This window comes from Hypomesus transpacificus, chromosome 9 (assembly GCF_021917145.1).
Source record: "Hypomesus transpacificus isolate Combined female chromosome 9, fHypTra1, whole genome shotgun sequence".
NCBI lineage: Eukaryota > Metazoa > Chordata > Actinopteri > Osmeriformes > Osmeridae > Hypomesus > Hypomesus transpacificus.
The window spans coordinates 3,819,806-3,838,353 of record NC_061068.1 but is presented as its reverse complement, the minus strand read 5'-3'; the positions used below and the strand labels follow the sequence as shown (position 1 = coordinate 3,838,353).

The 18,548-nt window shown below is 46.6% G+C and overlaps 1 protein-coding gene across 2 annotated transcripts in view; it reads left to right on the top strand.

Annotated features, from left to right (window-relative positions):
- Nucleotides 1-18,548, top strand: part of col2a1b (collagen, type II, alpha 1b) — a 43,120-nt gene that overhangs the window by 13,478 nt on the left and 11,094 nt on the right. For both annotated transcript variants that reach the window (XM_047024650.1, XM_047024651.1), the window contains 27 exons: nucleotides 351-404; nucleotides 1,810-1,863; nucleotides 2,860-2,913; nucleotides 3,417-3,470; nucleotides 3,694-3,747; nucleotides 3,915-3,959; nucleotides 4,353-4,406; nucleotides 4,816-4,860; nucleotides 5,271-5,324; nucleotides 8,003-8,101; nucleotides 8,391-8,435; nucleotides 8,578-8,676; nucleotides 8,832-8,885; nucleotides 9,430-9,537; nucleotides 9,794-9,847; nucleotides 10,535-10,633; nucleotides 12,167-12,220; nucleotides 12,924-13,022; nucleotides 13,331-13,384; nucleotides 14,241-14,294; nucleotides 14,709-14,762; nucleotides 15,795-15,848; nucleotides 16,148-16,192; nucleotides 16,462-16,560; nucleotides 17,617-17,724; nucleotides 17,847-17,900; nucleotides 18,321-18,374. In XM_047024650.1, the coding sequence (XP_046880606.1) occupies nucleotides 351-404; nucleotides 1,810-1,863; nucleotides 2,860-2,913; nucleotides 3,417-3,470; nucleotides 3,694-3,747; nucleotides 3,915-3,959; nucleotides 4,353-4,406; nucleotides 4,816-4,860; nucleotides 5,271-5,324; nucleotides 8,003-8,101; nucleotides 8,391-8,435; nucleotides 8,578-8,676; nucleotides 8,832-8,885; nucleotides 9,430-9,537; nucleotides 9,794-9,847; nucleotides 10,535-10,633; nucleotides 12,167-12,220; nucleotides 12,924-13,022; nucleotides 13,331-13,384; nucleotides 14,241-14,294; nucleotides 14,709-14,762; nucleotides 15,795-15,848; nucleotides 16,148-16,192; nucleotides 16,462-16,560; nucleotides 17,617-17,724; nucleotides 17,847-17,900; nucleotides 18,321-18,374 (1,755 nt within the window). The remainder of the gene's footprint in view (nucleotides 1-350; nucleotides 405-1,809; nucleotides 1,864-2,859; nucleotides 2,914-3,416; nucleotides 3,471-3,693; nucleotides 3,748-3,914; nucleotides 3,960-4,352; nucleotides 4,407-4,815; nucleotides 4,861-5,270; nucleotides 5,325-8,002; nucleotides 8,102-8,390; nucleotides 8,436-8,577; nucleotides 8,677-8,831; nucleotides 8,886-9,429; nucleotides 9,538-9,793; nucleotides 9,848-10,534; nucleotides 10,634-12,166; nucleotides 12,221-12,923; nucleotides 13,023-13,330; nucleotides 13,385-14,240; nucleotides 14,295-14,708; nucleotides 14,763-15,794; nucleotides 15,849-16,147; nucleotides 16,193-16,461; nucleotides 16,561-17,616; nucleotides 17,725-17,846; nucleotides 17,901-18,320; nucleotides 18,375-18,548) is intronic.

The following is an 18,548-nucleotide window of genomic DNA, read 5'->3' as shown; positions in this document are numbered from 1 at the left end:
GATTCTAAAATAATATTAAAAAATAATACTTGGCAGCACTAAGTTATAAGACAAACTGCTTATCCATACAACCCTCCATACATACAACATCCCAGTAGTTTATGGTAAACCATTTAGGTTCTGAGTCTAATTACGGATATGTATTTATCTTCAGATGACCTAACCCAAGTAGATTTGTTTTCTCAGATTAACTAACCCACATTAGTCTTCCCAGATAAACAAACCCCAGCAGATGACTATTCTCAGACAAGCTAACAGATACAGACCCTGTGTCTCTCTTCTACTGTCCCATCTCTGTACCTGACCTCTCTGATCTCTCCCTTTCTCCCCCCCCCCCCCCACCCCCCCAGGGCCCACAAGGTTTCCAAGGCAACCCCGGAGAGGCTGGAGAGCCCGGAGCGTCTGTAAGTATCTCAGGATGGTATCTCACAGTGCACCTCTCCCACCCCCTCGGCCCCCGGCCCCCTGGCCCCCACCGTAGCGGGCTGGTCAGCTCCTGTGGAGCCCAGATCATAACCCCAGAGCCCCAGCATCCGCCTCCCCCACCCCCCCACCCCCCCCAAGTCCAGCCCAGATGGGACGCCAGAGCAGACAGAAACCCCCTCTGAGGTGTCGCCTCTCTTAACCATCCACCTCCAGCAAACCTCTGATGCATCATTACCTGTAATAAGCATCATCCTGTCCGCTGGGACTCTGGCTGCCCTGGAACCCCTCTCTCCACCCCCCTCTCTCCCTCACCTCCGACAGTGTGTCTCTCCCCCACCTCCGTATTTGTGAGGGTCAGGTGGTGAGAGGTTTGGTTTTGGGGTGAATGTATTCTATCGGATCCATTGTGCCAGGCAAGATCACTCAAGCACAGATAAGTACTTGAAGTGATTTCACACAAGTATTTCTAACCTGGTCTGCCCTGCTGAGATTTCCGGTCCCCCGCCCCAATTTCGTCTGGCCACATCCCCCCCACCCCTAGCCCCAGCCCTGAGCCATAATCTCCCCCCACCCCCACCCCTAGCCCCAGACCTGAGCCATAATCTCCCCCCACCCCCACCCCTAGCCCCAGCCTCCGACCACCTCCAGCCTCCCCCTGCTCCAGACTAACAGCCCCTCTGAGCCCTCTGAGCAGACAGGCCCAGGCAGCACAGCTGGCCAACACACATATAGGATATTGAAATATCTGCCCCCACTCCAAACTAATCTACCTGTAAATCCCACTGACTGGAGAGTCTCCTTACAGAGAGATACCATAACCTCTCTCTCTTTGCTGTTTGGGCAACAAGTTACAGCTTGAAGCATCAACTCGGTGTTGAAGAAGAAATATAACTCGACCAAACCGTTCAAAACAGCAGCATGCAGGGTAGAGCTAGCTTGATGTGTTAAGGGGCATTGAATCCGGTTTACTGTTGGCTTTCCAACTCGTAATGTCGATGGCTGTCACGGTGTTGTTCTGTCTTCGTTTTGGCCAGATCAGACAGTTATGTAGTTCAAGTGACCACCCACCTCAGAGAACCAGGACAGACATTGTCAGAGGAAACTCATTATCACAGTCCTCTTGAATCCAGATCCAGTCAAATCCACAGCACAACATTGATTTGTAAAGTAATGATTAAATTAATCTGTGGTTGTGTTTTATCTATCTCATTTGGCATGTGGTCTAAAGAAAAGAGTTCCCCTCCAGGGATGTAGAGAGAAGAAAAAAAAGAAAGAAAAAAAAGCCTTTCAAACGTTGCCAGATATTTTCTGTATATTGTCGCCCCCTGTTGGTTGGAGGTGGTAACTGCATCTCACCTGGTCTGTGTTCGTCTCTTCCCCCAGGGCCCCATGGGACCTCGTGGCCCACCTGGACCTTCTGGAAAACCTGGAGATGATGTGAGTATCTCAGCCAGCGTGCGGAGAGCTGGCCGGCGCAGCCTCCCCTGCTGCCCTGAGGCCTCCTTCCTCTCTGACCGGTCACGGACACCGTTTCCTCCGGGAGCGCTTCAGAAACACGGCTCTGCATTGGCTGAGTTAAAATGCCATAGGTGGGGAAGGTTGCAGTGAGCTAGCCTGGATCGAACACTTCAGTGTCCTCCAGTGTTCCCCTCGCTCCACGGCGCACGGGAGAAGCAGTCAGCAGTCTGAGAAGGAGGTTCTGGAATCCTCATGTGGCTGCATTCAGAACGGTTCACATGACCATGCTGATAAATGGTCGTTTATTCATTCAATATGAACCCAAACTTACATTTACATTTAGTCTTATATTTTTTTACTGTCCCCATGAGTGATTGAATTGTCATAAATCAAATCAGATGTATTTTTGTAGCCCTTTTTACATGCAAGCATGTCACAGAGGGCTTCACATACGCCCATAGAACTGCACCTCAACCAACCTTCAAGGAGGGTCATCACTAACTTAGGGTTAGGGTAACTCCTATGACCCGCCCTTTTAACAGTTACTGTCTCTGAAAGGAATACACTATGAGCAACAGCACTGTGTTTCTAGTGTCCATGCAGTAAATACTAAACAGATCCACAGTAAACAGGGAAGATGTGAATGGGTTCATAATGCAGTACCTCAATTCAACCACTGAGCGGCGTATGGTTGGACAGGCTCCATTGTAAGTATTTGCCAGTAGGGGGAGCTATTTATTAATTGAATCTCAATTTCAACTCAGTCTAGAAGGAACAATTTAATGTGAAAATGATGTCACATTATCAACATCGGTAACTACTTTCAATAGTTCTTATAACAATGAGTTTACATGAAACCCTTGTGCTATGGATAATGCAACACTCCACTAACATAAATCTTTTTTTTCACTCTCCCTCTCTCTCTCCCTCTCTCTCTCTATGTCTCTCTCTCTCTCTCTCTGTCTCTCTCTCCAGGGTGAGGCTGGTAAGCCAGGTAAAGGTGGTGAGCGTGGCCCCGCAGGGCCCCAGGTGAGTTGGTCTCTTGTCCACAGGCATCACTTCTGTCATCACTAGGAGTCCTGACCAGAGTGTAGTTAAGTGTTGTCATACTGGGTAAAGAGCTAATGTAGCAATCTTTTCCTACTGTTCTTTATAGTTATTAAGACAAAGATGTGACAAAGCCATGCAAAGCCAAATACGTTTGAGTTACCCCCAGATTCCAAGTCAGACAGATGCACAGAAACAGAGAATGAGAGTATGCGTGTGTGTGTGTGAGAGAGAGAGGGGGTGAGAGAGAGAGATAGGGGAATAGTCCACTGCTGTCTGGAGGAAATCAGCCCTGATGTCATATGTCCCACTGGCAACTGACCAGGAAAGGAAAAAGCCATGTGGAGGAGGAAATCATTCCATTCTCTTTCTTATCTCATCTTCTCTCTCTCTCTCTTTCTCTCTCTCTCTCTCTCTCTCTCTCTCTATTTCTCTCTCTCTCTCTCTCTCCTCTTTCCCTGCTTTTCTCTTCTTCTTCCACACAGGGTGCGCGTGGATTCCCAGGAACCCCTGGCCTGCCTGGCATCAAGGGACACAGAGTGAGTGTCCTCTTCTTTTACCAGATTAACATTTATTGAGCAGGAATATTCTAGCTTAAGGTTGTTTTTGTTTGACTTTGTCTTGATTATTATGTTAATCTACATTTGAACTAGATTACGTTTCTGCCAAAGGGGGATTTATAACCAGAGAGCGTCAACACTGGTTTCAGTTTGACCTCTGGGTCTTGTGCCTGTCTTCTGACCTATGACCTCTTGTTGCTAGGGCTATCCTGGTCTGGATGGAACCAAGGGAGAGGGAGGAGCAGTCGGAGCTAAGGTAAGACACAGGGAACGACACCTGGACTAGTTTTACTTCTAACCTCCTGGAAGTGGTGACTAAATGCTTAGTTTTATCCATCTGTCTGTCCTTCTATCTATCTATCTATCTATCTATCTATCTATCTATCTATCTATCTGTCTGTCTGTCTGTCTGTCCTTCTCTAGGGAGAGTCTGGTTCTCCTGGAGAAAATGGCGCTCCCGGACCCATGGTCAGTTCATGTCACATCCCACATCAGACACACACACAACGTTCTGCTCTCTCTGAATGCTGTCTTCTGGAAATATGCTAAACTGACTCTCTCCATCTGTCTCTCTGTCTCTCTACCTCTCTCTCTTCCTCTCTCTCTGCCTCTCTATCTTCCTGTCTCTCCTCCTCTGTCCTCTCTCTCTTCCTGTCTCTCCTCCTCTGTCCTCTCTCTTCCTGTCTCGCCCTCCTCTGTCCTCTGTCTCTTCCTGTCTCTCCTCCTCTGTCCTCTCTCTATCCTCTCTCTCTTCCTGTCTGTCCTCCTCTGTCCTCTCTCTGTCCTCTCTCTCTTCCTGTCTCTCCTCCTCTGTCCTCTCTCTCTTCCTGTCTCTCCTCCTCTGTCCTCTCTCCTTAACAGGGACCACGTGGACTCCCTGGTGAGAGGGGGCGTCCCGGAGCGTCTGGAGCTGCTGTGAGTATCAGACCTGGTCTGTGGCCGCCCTCAAGACACCTTGCCACCCTGAACTTTTAAAAAACACCCCCCTATCTAGAACTCTGTCGGACCACCTCACTGTATATATATATAAATAATTATATGAAATATATAATCACCACTCTAACTAGAACCCTTTAAAAAAGTTAAAAAAGATATGCATTCTCAGCCCGTTCACATGTTGAGCTGACTGTGCTCTGTAGCGACAGTGTGTTGTGTTTCTCTGTAGTGACAGTGTGTTGTGTTTCTCTGTAGTGACAGTGTGTTGTGTTTCTCTGTAGTGACAGTGTGTCGTGTTTCTCTGTAGTGACAGTGTGTCGTGTTTCTCTGTAGTGACAGTGAGTTGTGTTTCTCTGTAGTGACAGTGTGTTGTGTTTCTCTTGTTCAGGGTGCTCGTGGAAATGATGGTTTGCCTGGCCCTGCTGGTCCCCCTGTGAGTATTCTAACACTGTAGATATCAATTCACTTAATTTCTATTTTTTAAGATACATTTCCCTCTTGAAATAGGGTAAATCAATAAATACCAGTATGTGCTTGCAGTTAACCTGTACGGCCTTGTGGTGGCAGCAGTGTCTGTTTACCTAGTTACACTATCCCACTCCTCATTCCTCTCCCCCCCATGCCCCTCCCTTCCCCTTTCCGCCTCCTCCTCCCCTCCAATCCGCTCATGCACCCTCCCTTCCTCTCCTTTCTCTCCAGTTCCAAATACTCCTCCCTTTCTGTCTCTTTCTTCCCTCTCTCCCCCCTCTCACCTTTCCTTTCTCCCTCTCGCCCCTCCTGTGTGGATCTAGTGGTTAGAATATGAGAATGTGAGACCAGCCTCTCTCCTCTCTCTCTGTGCAGGGCCCTGTTGGACCCGCTGGAGCTCCAGGCTTCCCTGGCTCTCCTGGTTCCAAGGTAAGACATCCATCCTGCTCTCTCTCTCTTTTACTCTCTCCCCCTTTTTTTCTTTCTCTCTTTCTTTCTTTCTTTCTTTCTCTCTCTCTCTCTCTCTCGCTCTCTCTCTCTCTCTCTCTCTCTCTCTCTCTCTCTCTCACTCTCTCTTATTCTCTCTCTCTATGTCTCTCTCTTTGACTCTCTCTCTCTATGACTCTCTCTTACTCTCTCTCTATATGTCTCTATCTCTTTTACTCTATGTATCTCTATCTCTCTCTCTTTTGCTCTGTCTCTCTGTCTCTCTCTCTCTTTGTCTCTGTGTCTCACTCTCTGGCTGTCTTTGTTATCTTTCCATATTTACAACTCTCAATTCCAGAGACTTAGCATTATGAACCCTCTAAACCTCAAAAACGTACTTTCCCTACTCAACCTTAAACTCTCTCAAATATAAACTGATTTTATCAGTATGAGAAACTGTGAGAGCAAAGATAATCCCACTAGGGTGCAAATCTCATATGTGGTAAATGTCTCTAACTATCCTTTACTTTAAAGTTCAAAAATCAAATTTTCTTTAAAAAAACTCAACCAAAAACCTAATCTAAAAGCTCCTGTGAGCTTACAAAATGGCCGTGCCCAGGCAGAGTCTAGAGGAAAGGAGCCGGGAAACTGGAGACGGTGACATTGAAAAGCACTCAGAGCCTCCATCTGCGTGGAAAATTAGAGGGAGGGGGTTATGGAGGACGTTTTTTTTCTTCTTTTTTCTCCTTTCCTCTGTTCTTTACTCTTCACTTGCTTGGGCCTGATTTATTCCTGCTGTGTGGATATCAGACAAGCCAGGCTGCTGCCTGCAAGCCCTGTGGTGTCGGGCCCCGCTCCACTCCGCTCCCTCACAGGCAGGAATTCTACTCTGGGGTCTCACGTCTGCTTGCACAATCCAACCGCCTCTGAAAATGCTGCGAAGCAACGACTTCTAAACTGTGTGTGTGTGTGTGTGCGTGTGAGAGAGAGAGAGAGAGAGAGAGAGAGAGAGAGAGAGAGAGAGAGAGAGAGAGAGAGAGAGAGAGAGAGAGAGAGAGAGAGAGAGAGAGAGAGAGAGAGGATGTGGCCCATGGGTAAATCCTTTAAACTGTCAGCTACTAAACTCTCCACCTTCAAGAGCTCCTAAACAGTCTGTACACCAAGACAAGACCCTGCTACTGTACATCAAGAGAGACAGACAGACAGACAGACAGACAGTCGCCTGTGGGGTTAAAGAGACATGGAGAAAGATAAGAACCTGCATGCTCAGACAGACAGGCTACTGCATGTTCAGAGAGACAGATAGGTTACTGCTAGAGAGACAGACAGGTTACTGCTAGAGAGACAGACAGGTTACTGCTAGAGAGACAGACAGGTTACTGATAGGGAGACAGACAGGTTACTGCTAGAGAGACAGACAGGTTACTGCTAAAGAGACAGACAGGTTACTGCTAGAGACACAGAAAGGTTACTGCTAGAGAGACAGACAGAGGATCTGCAGCTCTACTGTAGATTTGTCCTCTCATCCCAGCGTAAATTCAAGTCATTCATTCCTGACTATACTCCTACTGGTGTGCAGATTAACTGAACCACACCAGCGTAGATCACACACAGATTCATGTCAAACAGCATTGAACATTTAAAAAATAAGTAACAGGAAGTGGTTAAAATCTCCTCCAAAGTCATATTGAAGCCATCCCTTTCCCAGTGTCTCACTTAGACTGGGTAATAAGTAGCTGGGTGTTCGCCAAGAGCATTGGGCCCCATGAAAGGATTATGCTCTGGCCCCTTTAAAATAGATATTCATCTGTGAGCAAATTAGCCCCAGTATAACCCTTGATGGGCTGTGCCCACCAGGATTAGCCCCCTTTTCATCTCAGAATGACACTTCTCGCAAAGTTCTGGGCAATCCCCTTACACCAGACAGTACTCATCCTCTTTATATAACAACCTCAACTAGCGAACGCATTCTGACTGTGTGATGTCACACTATTGAGTCAGGCTGGCCAGAATGCTCAGAGGGATTCCATTCAGCCCGCCGCTCAAACGCTACGGACTCCCAGGTCTGTGGATGATCAGTATTTAGGTCATTGGTGTGGGATACTGGCCATCTCTACTTAGCCCTGCAAGATATTACTCACTTGGCTGTGGCTTGGGCTATAATAAAAGTGACTAATAAAATAGATTTATAAGTCATGTGTGCCAAAGGTGGCTTTCCAGATATTAAAAGGCTTTTGCAAACAGTCTTTTCTAATTTCATTGGTTTTCTGTAAACAACTTACCACTGTGTTAATTCATTTAACGTTAATGTTTTGTTTAGTTTTTACCATGTCCAATTAGGAACAAATAGTGAAATAGTTTTATAATGTGTTTTTACTACTTCAAAAGCTAAATGTGCCAGGTTAGCCTCATGCTAAAATGTTAGCACATCAGTACAATTCAATTAGCCTAATGCTCATAGATCACAACTGGCTGCAAACCTATCACCTGCCTCATCTAAAATACAGTAGTTCTACAAGCATTTATCAGGATAAAAGCAAAAGTGTTTTTCATATTCCGACGTTCACCTACCATCTTGATTTATATGAATGATTGATAGAGCGACTTGTTGGTTGGGTAATTGATTGATGGAGTCAATTCCTTGATTCACTGTAACCCCTCCTCTTTTCTGCCCTGTCCAGGGAGAGGCTGGCCCTACCGGTGCTCGCGGCCCTGAGGGAGCCCAGGGGCCCCGTGGAGAGTCAGGAACTCCTGGATCACCTGGACCCTCTGGCGCCTCCGTAAGTCTCCTCTGGAGGACTCACACAGCTGTTTATTTCTGGCCTAGTTGATCGATCGATCTATTTACAAGTAAATAAACACAAAGGGGAAGCTGCTTGTGTTGTTTACCAAAACAACACAAGCAGCTGTGTTGTTTTGGCAGTGTTCAGTACTAGTAGAGGAGATCTTGTGTTACTACAGTCTTGGTACATTAGCTGTGACAGAGGAGCTCTTAGACGGTGTGTTGTGTTGGGTGTGTGTGTGTTGGACCACCTCTAACGCATCTGTGTCCCTCCCTCCCCTCTGCAGGGAAACCCTGGTACTGATGGCATCAACGGAGCCAAAGGATCTGCTGTGAGTTTGTAGCATCACTTCCTGTCCACTCCAGTACTGTCTCATCAGTCCTCATTTGTGAAGTGACAACATCTCTCCTCTGAGGTGATTGGGATGACACGGACCGGACATTGAGGGTAGTGTTGTGTGTCTCCCCCTACAGGGTGCTCCTGGTATCGCTGGTGCCCCTGGCTTCCCCGGACCCCGCGGCCCCCCCGGGCCTCAGGGAGCCACTGGACCCCTGGGACCAAAGGGAACATCGGTAGGTACACGGTTTAAAACCCTCGCCTCACCACGGCTCAGGTCTAAACGCTGCCTCAATGGAGGAGAGGGTATTTTATACTTCAGCAACAACTTAGCACTGTGTAAACAGTCTCTCTTCTTCCCTCTCCCTCTCTCCTCTCTCTTTCTGTTCAGGGTGACCCTGGTATCCCAGGCTTCAAGGGAGAGGCTGGACCCAAGGGAGAGCTCGTAAGTGCTTCTACTGTTTAACTATTTAAATGTGATGTAACGAACTACCTCACCACCACACTGAATAGAGCACTAACTTGACCATATGTGAAATATCGTCATGTGCTTGTTCTCCCTCAAAACACCAGAAAACATAATACTGGCAGGATACTACAACACGCTAGCACGTTTTAGCACTTTGGTTTGACGTTAAACTTGTCTTTATCATCATTATCATTACAATTCACTGCATCCATTACAGGCCTCAGGTTGCAGAGTCTTGCTCCTTTCTAGCCTGTCATATTAGGAAGAGACCACAAGGGAGCACTGTTTAATGCACTGCCATTTCCTGTCAGAGATACAGATACAGATTTATTTTCATGAAAATATGACATTTTTACCGATACACCTTTCTCCTATACATTTCACATAATCAATGCTGCATTTCGTCAGCCTGACATCAGCCCTGTCACAGTGAGACACGCTCTCACACAAACACACACAAACACACACACACACATGCACAGACCCACAGTATCACAATATCTCCTCCCGTGTGTGACAGGGGCCTGCTGGACTTCAAGGGCCCCTGGGCCCTGCAGGAGAGGAGGGGAAGAGAGGCCCTCGTGGAGAACCTGGTGCTGCAGGACCCCTCGGACCCCCAGGAGAGAGAGTGAGTACCCCCCCACCGCCCCCCACCGCCCCCCCACCGCCACCAGCTGACGGGGACCCCGGGTCTAGCTCACAGGGTCTGGCACACAGTGGTCAGATACTGGAAAATCAATCCTCTTAGATTTGATTCTTTCCACATGGATAAAACACTGTCCAAATGTTGACTTTAATGCTACACTGCTGTTGTTAAATGGGCTAACTCTCAATCGCTCTCTCTCTCTCTTTATCCAATCTCTCTCGCTCTTTTTTTTCTCTAGGGTGCGCCTGGTAACCGTGGTTTCCCAGGACAAGATGGTTTGGCTGGTCCCAAGGTGAGTATCACCGTGACAACAGCCATCCCAGAATAGACAGCTTGCTGTATACAGGAAATGAACACAAATACATTGCGCCGAGACAGATCGAGCCTGAATGTGCCAGTAGCAGAGAGATGAGATAAGAGATGGATGGATGTGTCAGCAGTTATGGTTGTTTTGAATCGGTAGAACAGTGAATTATTGAACGCATCCCCTGCCAAGAGCTGGTGTGAAAATGACATTCTGTACCATTCTGACAGGCTTGACTCTGCCAAGCTGACTCAAGATAGAGCTGTTGCAATTATTTTGCCAAATTTATAATCAAATTTGAAACCATTTTCCGCTCAGCGGTCTTAAATGGGAATAGTCGCTTACGAATTAAATGAATTAAAAGCACTTGTTTTTTACATTGGCGTGGGTTGAAATACCTGCAGTTTTACTATATCACCACAGGGTGGCAGCATGGGTCTCATACCACTGGCATGCTGCAGCCTTCTCCATAAAAAAAAAAACGCTCAGGTTAACTATTAAGTTGAATAAAAAGTACCTGTCAGAATGAACTTCAGATGTTGACACAAAGGTTTCAAAGATTAAACCCCATCTTTGAAACCTAATTAAACTCATCCCCCCTCAGTATGAGGTGGGAGGCCTCCAGCTCTCCCACCTGAGTGAATGACCCTCTCCTTCCTCCTCCTCCCCACCCAGGGAGCCCCTGGCGAGCGTGGACCTGCAGGTGTGGGTGGTCCCAAGGGAGCCAACGGAGACCCAGGTCGCCCTGGAGAGCCTGGTCTGCCTGGTGCCAGAGTAAGTAGCCCCGCCTCCTGCCAGCTCCTCTGGTGCTCCACGCCGCTGTAGGCAGTCAAGGTTGGAAGGAGATTATACTAAGTGTATACAGTTTAGTTTTTATTGACATACAGTCTACTTATAAACCACCCCTAAAAAAGTCACATTTCAGCAGATTTAGTTAGAGTTTGTTTTGTTTGACAAACCTCTCCCGTCACCCCTGCAGCACTTTTATCAGTATCTGCCAACTCATTAAACTCCTGAATCAAAGCTGGACTGGGGTGGTGCAGATCCATTCAGACTTCTGGTGTCACTACCCATGGTGCACTGCTAATACTCACTACCCATAGTGCACTGCTGTTACTCAGTACCCATAATGCACTGCTGTTACTCACTACCCATAGTGCATTGCTGATACTCACTACCCATAGTGCACTGCTGTTACTCACTACCCATAGTGCATTGCTAATACTCACTACCCACAGTGCAATGCTGTTACTCAGTACCCATAGTGCATTTCTGATACTCACTACCCATAGTGCACTGCTAATACTCACTACCCATAGTGCACTGCTGTTACTCACTACCCCAAGTGCATTGCTGATACTCACTACCCATAGTGCATTGCTGATACTCACTACCCATAGTGCACTGCTGTTACTCACTAACCATAGTGCACTGCTGTTACTCACTACCCATAGTGCACTGCTGTTACTCACTACCCATAGTGCATTGCTGATACTCACTACCCATAGTGCACTGCTGTTACTCACTACCCATAGTGCACTGCTAATACTCACTACCCATAGTGCACTGCTGTTACTCACTACCCATAGTGCATTGCTGATACTCACTACCCATAGTGCACTGCTGTTACTCACTACCCATAGTGCACTGCTGTTACTCACTAACCATAGTGCACTGCTGTTACTCACTACCCATAGTGCACTGCTGTTACTAACTAACCATAGTGCACTGCTGTTACTCACTACCCATAGTGCACTGCTAATACTCACTACCCATAGTGCACTGCTGTTACTCACTACCCATAGTGCATTGCTGATACTCACTACCCATAGTGCACTGCTGTTACTCACTAACCATAGTGCACTGCTGTTACTCACTACCCATAGTGCACTGCTGTTACTCACTACCCATAGTGCATTGCTGATACTCACTACCCATAGTGCACTGCTGTTACTCACTACCCATAGTGAACTGCTGTCACTCACTACCCATAGTGCACTGCTGTTACTCACTACCCATAGTGCACTGCTGTTACTCACTACCCATAGTGCACTGCTGTTACTCACTACCTATAGTGAACTGCTGATACTCAGCCATAGTTTGGATCATTTGTCAGATAATATCCCAGAACTAGTTCTTTGTTACGCTTACTATTAAATTCAACAAATAATTGTACTAAAGAACGAGTGACAGTCAATTATAATATGTAACCACTATTGTTTTCACGGGTTTATGGTACATCATGACTGTTTGATTGATCAACCTGTGTCTATTTCATTAATCAGTTTCTCTGATCTCTGCTTGTAGGGTCTCACTGGTCGCCCTGGTGATGCTGGTCCTCAAGGCAAAGTCGGACCTTCTGTAAGTCTGCCACTTGTCATGCTTGTCATGACAACTCTTCCCAAAACATTGTCTTCAAATTGTCTATCGCACGGATGATGTCACGCTGCATCAAGATTTTACAGATGGACGACTGAGAAGTTAGATTAGGGTTTTGAACAAATATATGTGTGTGACAGATAGACCCAGAGCCTGTCTGTGTGACAGATAGACCCAGAGCCTGTCTGTGTGACAGACCTAGAGCCTCTCTGTGTGACAGTTTGGACTCAGGACTCTTATCAGTTGCTCCTAGGGGTTCTATCTGCTTGCTGGGCTTCATGATAGCGTTCCACCACAGGCTTCCCCTTCACTCTCCTCTTTTATCTTCTCGCCTGCTCCATTCAACAGGGCTCTGACAGGGCTTGACTCAAAGGCAAACAGAGATTTACAATAAGGACGTGTGCTTTTGTAGATTTTTTGAGTTACACTCTGTTACTCCTATTTCATGATAAGCCCACGTTTTTTTCTTTGTGTCAACATTTATGACTAGCAAGGACAACCATCCGTAGATAGAGATGGACATTTGTTTCCTAGACCTGACAGTGTAAAGGTCTTCACTAAATCACCCTCATTCCAACCCTGCTCCAGTTAAGGTTTGTCCTGACTTGCCCCCCATCCTCCAGTGTTGTGGTGCTTGTACCCTGACCCCCCTGTGTGCCCTGCCCCCCCTGTGTGTGTGTCCCAGGGTGCTGCTGGTGAGGATGGTCGCCCTGGACCCCCTGGCCCTATGGGAGCTCGTGGACAACCTGGAGTTATGGGATTCCCCGGACCCAAAGGAGCCAATGTAGGTCTAACATGCACTTCCTGTGCATTCACATACAACACATGCGCTCATCACTGTAAGTCTAACATGCACTTCCTGTGCATTCACATACAACACATGCGCTCATCACTGTAGGTCTAACATGCACTTCCTGTGCATTCACATACAACACATGCGCTCATCACTGTAAGTCTAACATGCACCTCCTGTGCATTCACATACAAAATCATCTTCACTTTCCCCCATATACCAGGGCACTTCATTCACAGTCTATTATATTGATTGAACACTTGATTTGATTGGCTAATGCTGTGTCTTCCTGTCGCCAGGGTGAGCCTGGTAAGGGAGGAGAGAAGGGTCTTCTGGGAGCTCCCGGTCTGAGGGTAGGTGTTGCTGCTGATGTCATTATTGAGTTTGATCCTGAAAGGATTCTTCAGTTGCCCCTTGAGAGGTTTAAAAAAACTGTTTAAAAAAATTGTTTGTGATTAAGGGGGAGGACCTTTTATCGATTGAATTGTTGACCATTTTGCTTGAACAAATAATATTTAGTTAGAGTAAAAGAGCTTTGGACATATTTTCTTGTTAGAAGGTTCACCTACAGGGACAATTGGATAATCTAGTGCTTTCTAGGTTGGATGGTATTGTATAACACCATACTCTTTACTCTATTAATACTGTATACTGGTCGTCATTACTGTGGTGTTGCTATACACTCTCAACATAAATTAGCACGTTTTATTGAATCACAATATACTAATCAATCCCTAGGCTGCAGAATATAACCAGTCTGAACAATCTATGTTGGATACAAACAGTTTGTTTATTTGTATCCTATCAGTTTTATTCCACACTCTTAGTTGTGGCTGTCATACAGTACACATTCAGATATCTGCACAGACCCTGTCCGGCTCATCTCCCAGAGCTAGTGATGCAGTCTTATCATCTCCCAGAGCTAGTGATATAGTCTTATCATCTCCCAGAGCTAGTGATTTAGTCTTATCTTCTCTCAGAGCCTGACGAGTTGAGCAGTGACAGCTCTAATTAAAACTACTTGTCTTTTAGTGGATCTCATAGCCTATGGCCTCTAATTGATATTCTTCTACCCTCTGTCTCTTTAATATCTCTCTCTCCACCCCTCTCTCTCTATCCCTCTCTCTATCCCTATCTCTCTCTCTCTTTCTCTCTTTCTCCATCCCTCTCCCTCTCTCTCTCTCTCTCTCTCTCTCTTCCTCCCCTCAGGGTCTTCCTGGTAAGGATGGAGAGACAGGAGCTGCTGGACCTCCTGGCCCCGCCGTACGTATCCCACAATCCCACAGTCTCTCTGTCTTCCTCTCTTCGATCTTATCCACCTTTCTCAATTGGCTCTCTTGACTCCCCATGTGAACTGTGGCGAGGCAGGGAGCTAGTCTCCAATGTCCTTGATAAGAAAGTAATGAGAAGTTCACGTGTTTTGGAGACACAGCTAATACACTAAACACAGGGTGGGCAGCTGCATGATAAAGACGTAATCAAGGCTTTTATATCAATCTATCTCAATCAGCTTCAATTAGTTATAGTCTTGTTAAATGTCCCACTCTTAATTTAACTATCTAACTAAGATGTTTTAGTCAAGCTGATTTGATAATAATAGTGATGATGGTAAACAGACTGCATGGACATCAGCTGGGGTGGTTGTACCTTACCTCACTGTGTTTCCCATCACCGCAGGGACCTGCTGGAGAGAGAGGAGAGCAGGGGCAGCCTGGACCCTCTGGATTCCAGGTGAGTCTCCATCTGTACCTGGGAATGCTGGGATGCTACTGTGACAACCTGCTTTGTAGCTGTACTCTTACCTGTACTAGCTATCCTCTTACCTATACTAGCTATCCTCTTACCTGTACTAGCTATCCTCTTTACCTGTACTAGGTATCCTCTCACCTGTACTAGCTATAGTCTTAGCTGTACTAGCTATAGTCTTACCTGTTCTAGCTGTTCTGTCACCTGTACTAGCTATAGTCTTACCTGTACTAGCTATCCTCTTACCTGTACTAGCTATAGTCTTACCTGTTCTAGCTGTTCTGTCACCTGTACTAGCTGTACTCTTACCTGTACTAGCTATAGTCTTACCTGTACTAGCTATACTCTTACCTGTACTAGCTATACTCTTACCTGTACAAGCTGTACTCTTACCTGTACTAGCTGTACTCTTACCTGTTCTAGCTGTTCTGTCACCTGTACTAGCTGTACTCTTACCTGTACTAGCTATAGTCTTACCTGTACTAGCTATAGTCTTACCTGTACTAGCTATAGTCTTACCTGTTCTAGCTGTTCTGTCACCTGTACTAGCTATAGTCTTACCTGTACTAGCTATAGTCTTACCTGTACTAGCTATCCTCTTACCTGTACTAGCTATAGTCTTACCTGTTCTAGCTGTTCTGTCACCTGTACTAGCTGTACTCTTACCTGTACTAGCTATAGTCTTACCTGTACTAGCTATACTCTTACCTGTACTAGCTATACTCTTACCTGTACAAGCTGTACTCTTACCTGTACTAGCTGTACTCTTACCTGTTCTAGCTGTTCTGTCACCTGTACTAGCTATAGTCTTACCTGTACTAGCTATAGTCTTACCTGTACTAGCTATAGTCTTACCTGTTCTAGCTGTTCTGTCACCTGTACTAGCTATAGTCTTACCTGTACTAGCTATAGTCTTACCTGTACTAGCTATCCTCTTACCTCTACTAGCTGTACTCTTACCTGTACTAGCTTTCCCCACAGTTGGGTTGTTCTTGAATGTGTGTTTCCTGTGTGCAGGGTCTGCCTGGACCTCCCGGCCCCCCAGGTGAAGGAGGCAAGCCTGGTGACCAGGTGGGTGCTTATCCTCTGACCCCTGACCCTTGAACCCCGACCCATCATATTATAAAGCAGTTTCTCAACAGAACAGGGAGAACCAACCCTGGAAAATTAGCAACGGCCCGAGAACAGTTCTAGAATGTTTTTTAAATGTCTGATTATGAGCCTTTCTGCATATTAGATATGTAATCGTGTTTATTCACAGCTGACATATTTGAATGACCCCCAGATAACGAATGTCAGGTTAGCCTGTCTAATTTGTAACTATGGCAACGTATTTGCATGACAATAAGCTGTGTCTGCTTCCTGTTCAGGGTGTTCCAGGAGAGGGAGGAGCTGCTGGTGCTACTGGACCCAGAGTGAGTTCACTGACTGATGATAAATAAGCTGCATCAATTGGTTCATTACCCAACAACCTACTAACAATTGTCCAACCATTGGTTCACAGTCCTAGTAGTTTCCTCAAGGTTCTATCCATGAACAGGTTGTATCTGTTGTGACAAGTTTGCATTACGTTAAATCAAAATGTTCTTTGGATATTTTTTCACATTTTGCCAATTCTCTTCGGGTCCCTAGAATTGAACTGAGCTGAGTTGAGCTGAACGTTTGTGTGGTTGGTCCCCTGTAGGGTGAGCGAGGTTTCCCAGGAGAGAGAGGAGGTGCTGGGCCCCAGGGTCTGCAGGGGCCTCGAGGTCTGCCTGGAACTCCTGGAACCGACGGACCCAAGGTGAGTCCACCAACCAACCCAACACCACGTCAGCCCCTGACTAGGCAACACAGTCACAGATGATACACAGAGACTGCTATCTAGTTGTGATGTTAGCGACTGCAAGCTGTAGCATTGCAACATTTGAAGCAAGCTACCAAATGTTAGTTCTGGGAAGTGTAGCAGAGATGTTCAGTAAACGGCTTTAGCTGAGAAACCTTGAACTAAAGCATTGCCAGGTTCTTTGGTGTGTCCAGCAATGAATGTGTTTTAGACAAGGTGTGGGCTGCAGGGTTGGAGGTGGTGGAGGTGGTGGGGATTTCAGAGAACCTAATTACTGCCTTTGATTGGGTAAAGCCTGCTTTGCTGCTGTGTTTCCTCCCAAGCCACAGCACCCCTCAGTGCAAGGCTGGGAGGGGGGACACACTGAGGCTGGGATTAAGGTCCAGGCCAGAGGGAGTAGTATATGATAGATGAGATGAGAAGATGATGATTACAGTATAAGGAGGGCAGAAACACATTTGTGAAACCTCCAGCAAGCTCCTGCTGGAAGCTTCAATATCGGGAGCAGATGCAGGCAGCACACAGCTAGTCAAGCGACGGCAGGCGGAGAGACAACTGATCTCACTTGGAAGGATGTTGTGGGCAACGCTGACAGCCGCGGCTAGGATGCCTCTCTGTGTGGCGTGCTGTGAGCGCACTCACACTCTGGCAGCGCCGTCAGGTGGTTACAGACAAACACGGCTGAAATAGAATCCCACAGCAGGCATTGTTTGAGGGAAGCTAAGATCAGAATGTGAGCGTGGAGATGGCGTGTGGTAGCGGCGGGGAGTGGGGGGGGGTGAAGCCTGGAGGAGCTGTAAACCACAGTGTCCTCACCTCATCGCAAATGTGTTTTTACTCACAGCTACTCACAGATTCTTTTACTCTTTCTCACTCTCCTTTTGTCTTTTCCGACCCCCCACCCACCCAACCTCTCTATCTCTCTCTCTCTCTCTCTCTCTCTCTCTCTCTCTCTCTCTCTCTCTCTCTGTCTTTCTTATTCTCTCTCCCTCCCTTCCTCTCTTTGTATTCCAGGGAGCCATTGGGCCCGGTGGGGCCCCCGGAGCCCAGGGACCCCCTGGTCTGCAGGGCATGCCCGGAGAGAGAGGAGCCTCCGGCATCCCTGGACCAAAGGGTGACAGAGTGAGTCACCACTCTCTCTAACAAAACAATATTTCACTTGCATTCTCCTTCATGGAACTTTCTATGTCATTGGCATCATAGCTTTCCTGTTGAACTTGTGTGTGTGTGTGTGTTTTCCAAAGGGTGACAACGGTGAGAAAGGACCTGAAGGTGCCTCGGGCAAGGACGGCTCCAGAGTGAGTTCACTACAAAATCTTCTTTCAGACACACATGCAGGGAATACAGTCCACAGTGTTAGAAATCATATTTTATACAATCTTGGGCGCACACAGTACACATTTCCCGCTCTTGTTTCGTTTTGGATCCTTATTATCCTGCACACATAACTCAACGTCAATCATGATTCCACTCACCATTCAGTCCCTCAGGAAATGCTTTCACACATGCTCAATTATTCATCGTTTTATGCAAATCATGGACACTGATGCAAAATACCAAAACATCCTACATTACTGTCCGTCTCTCTCTCTGTTTCTCTGTCTCTATGTCTCTCTCTCTTTCCCTCTCTCTCCCTCTCTCTCTTTCTCTCTCTCTCTGTCTCTGTCTCTCTCTATCTCTCTCTATCTCTCTCTCTCTCTCTGTCTCTCTCTCTATAGGGTTTGACTGGCCCCATCGGACCCCCTGGTCCTGCTGGGCCCAACGGAGAGAAGGTGAGAGCTACAGGACAAAAACAAACATAAACAGATGTAAACAAACAGATGTAAACAAACTGGAACATAGTCTGGTACTGTACTTAGAAATATAGACACATTCTACATAGACAGATAAACATCGATTATAAAAATCCTATAGACAGGAGTAATCAGACAAAAACAGTAGTGCTG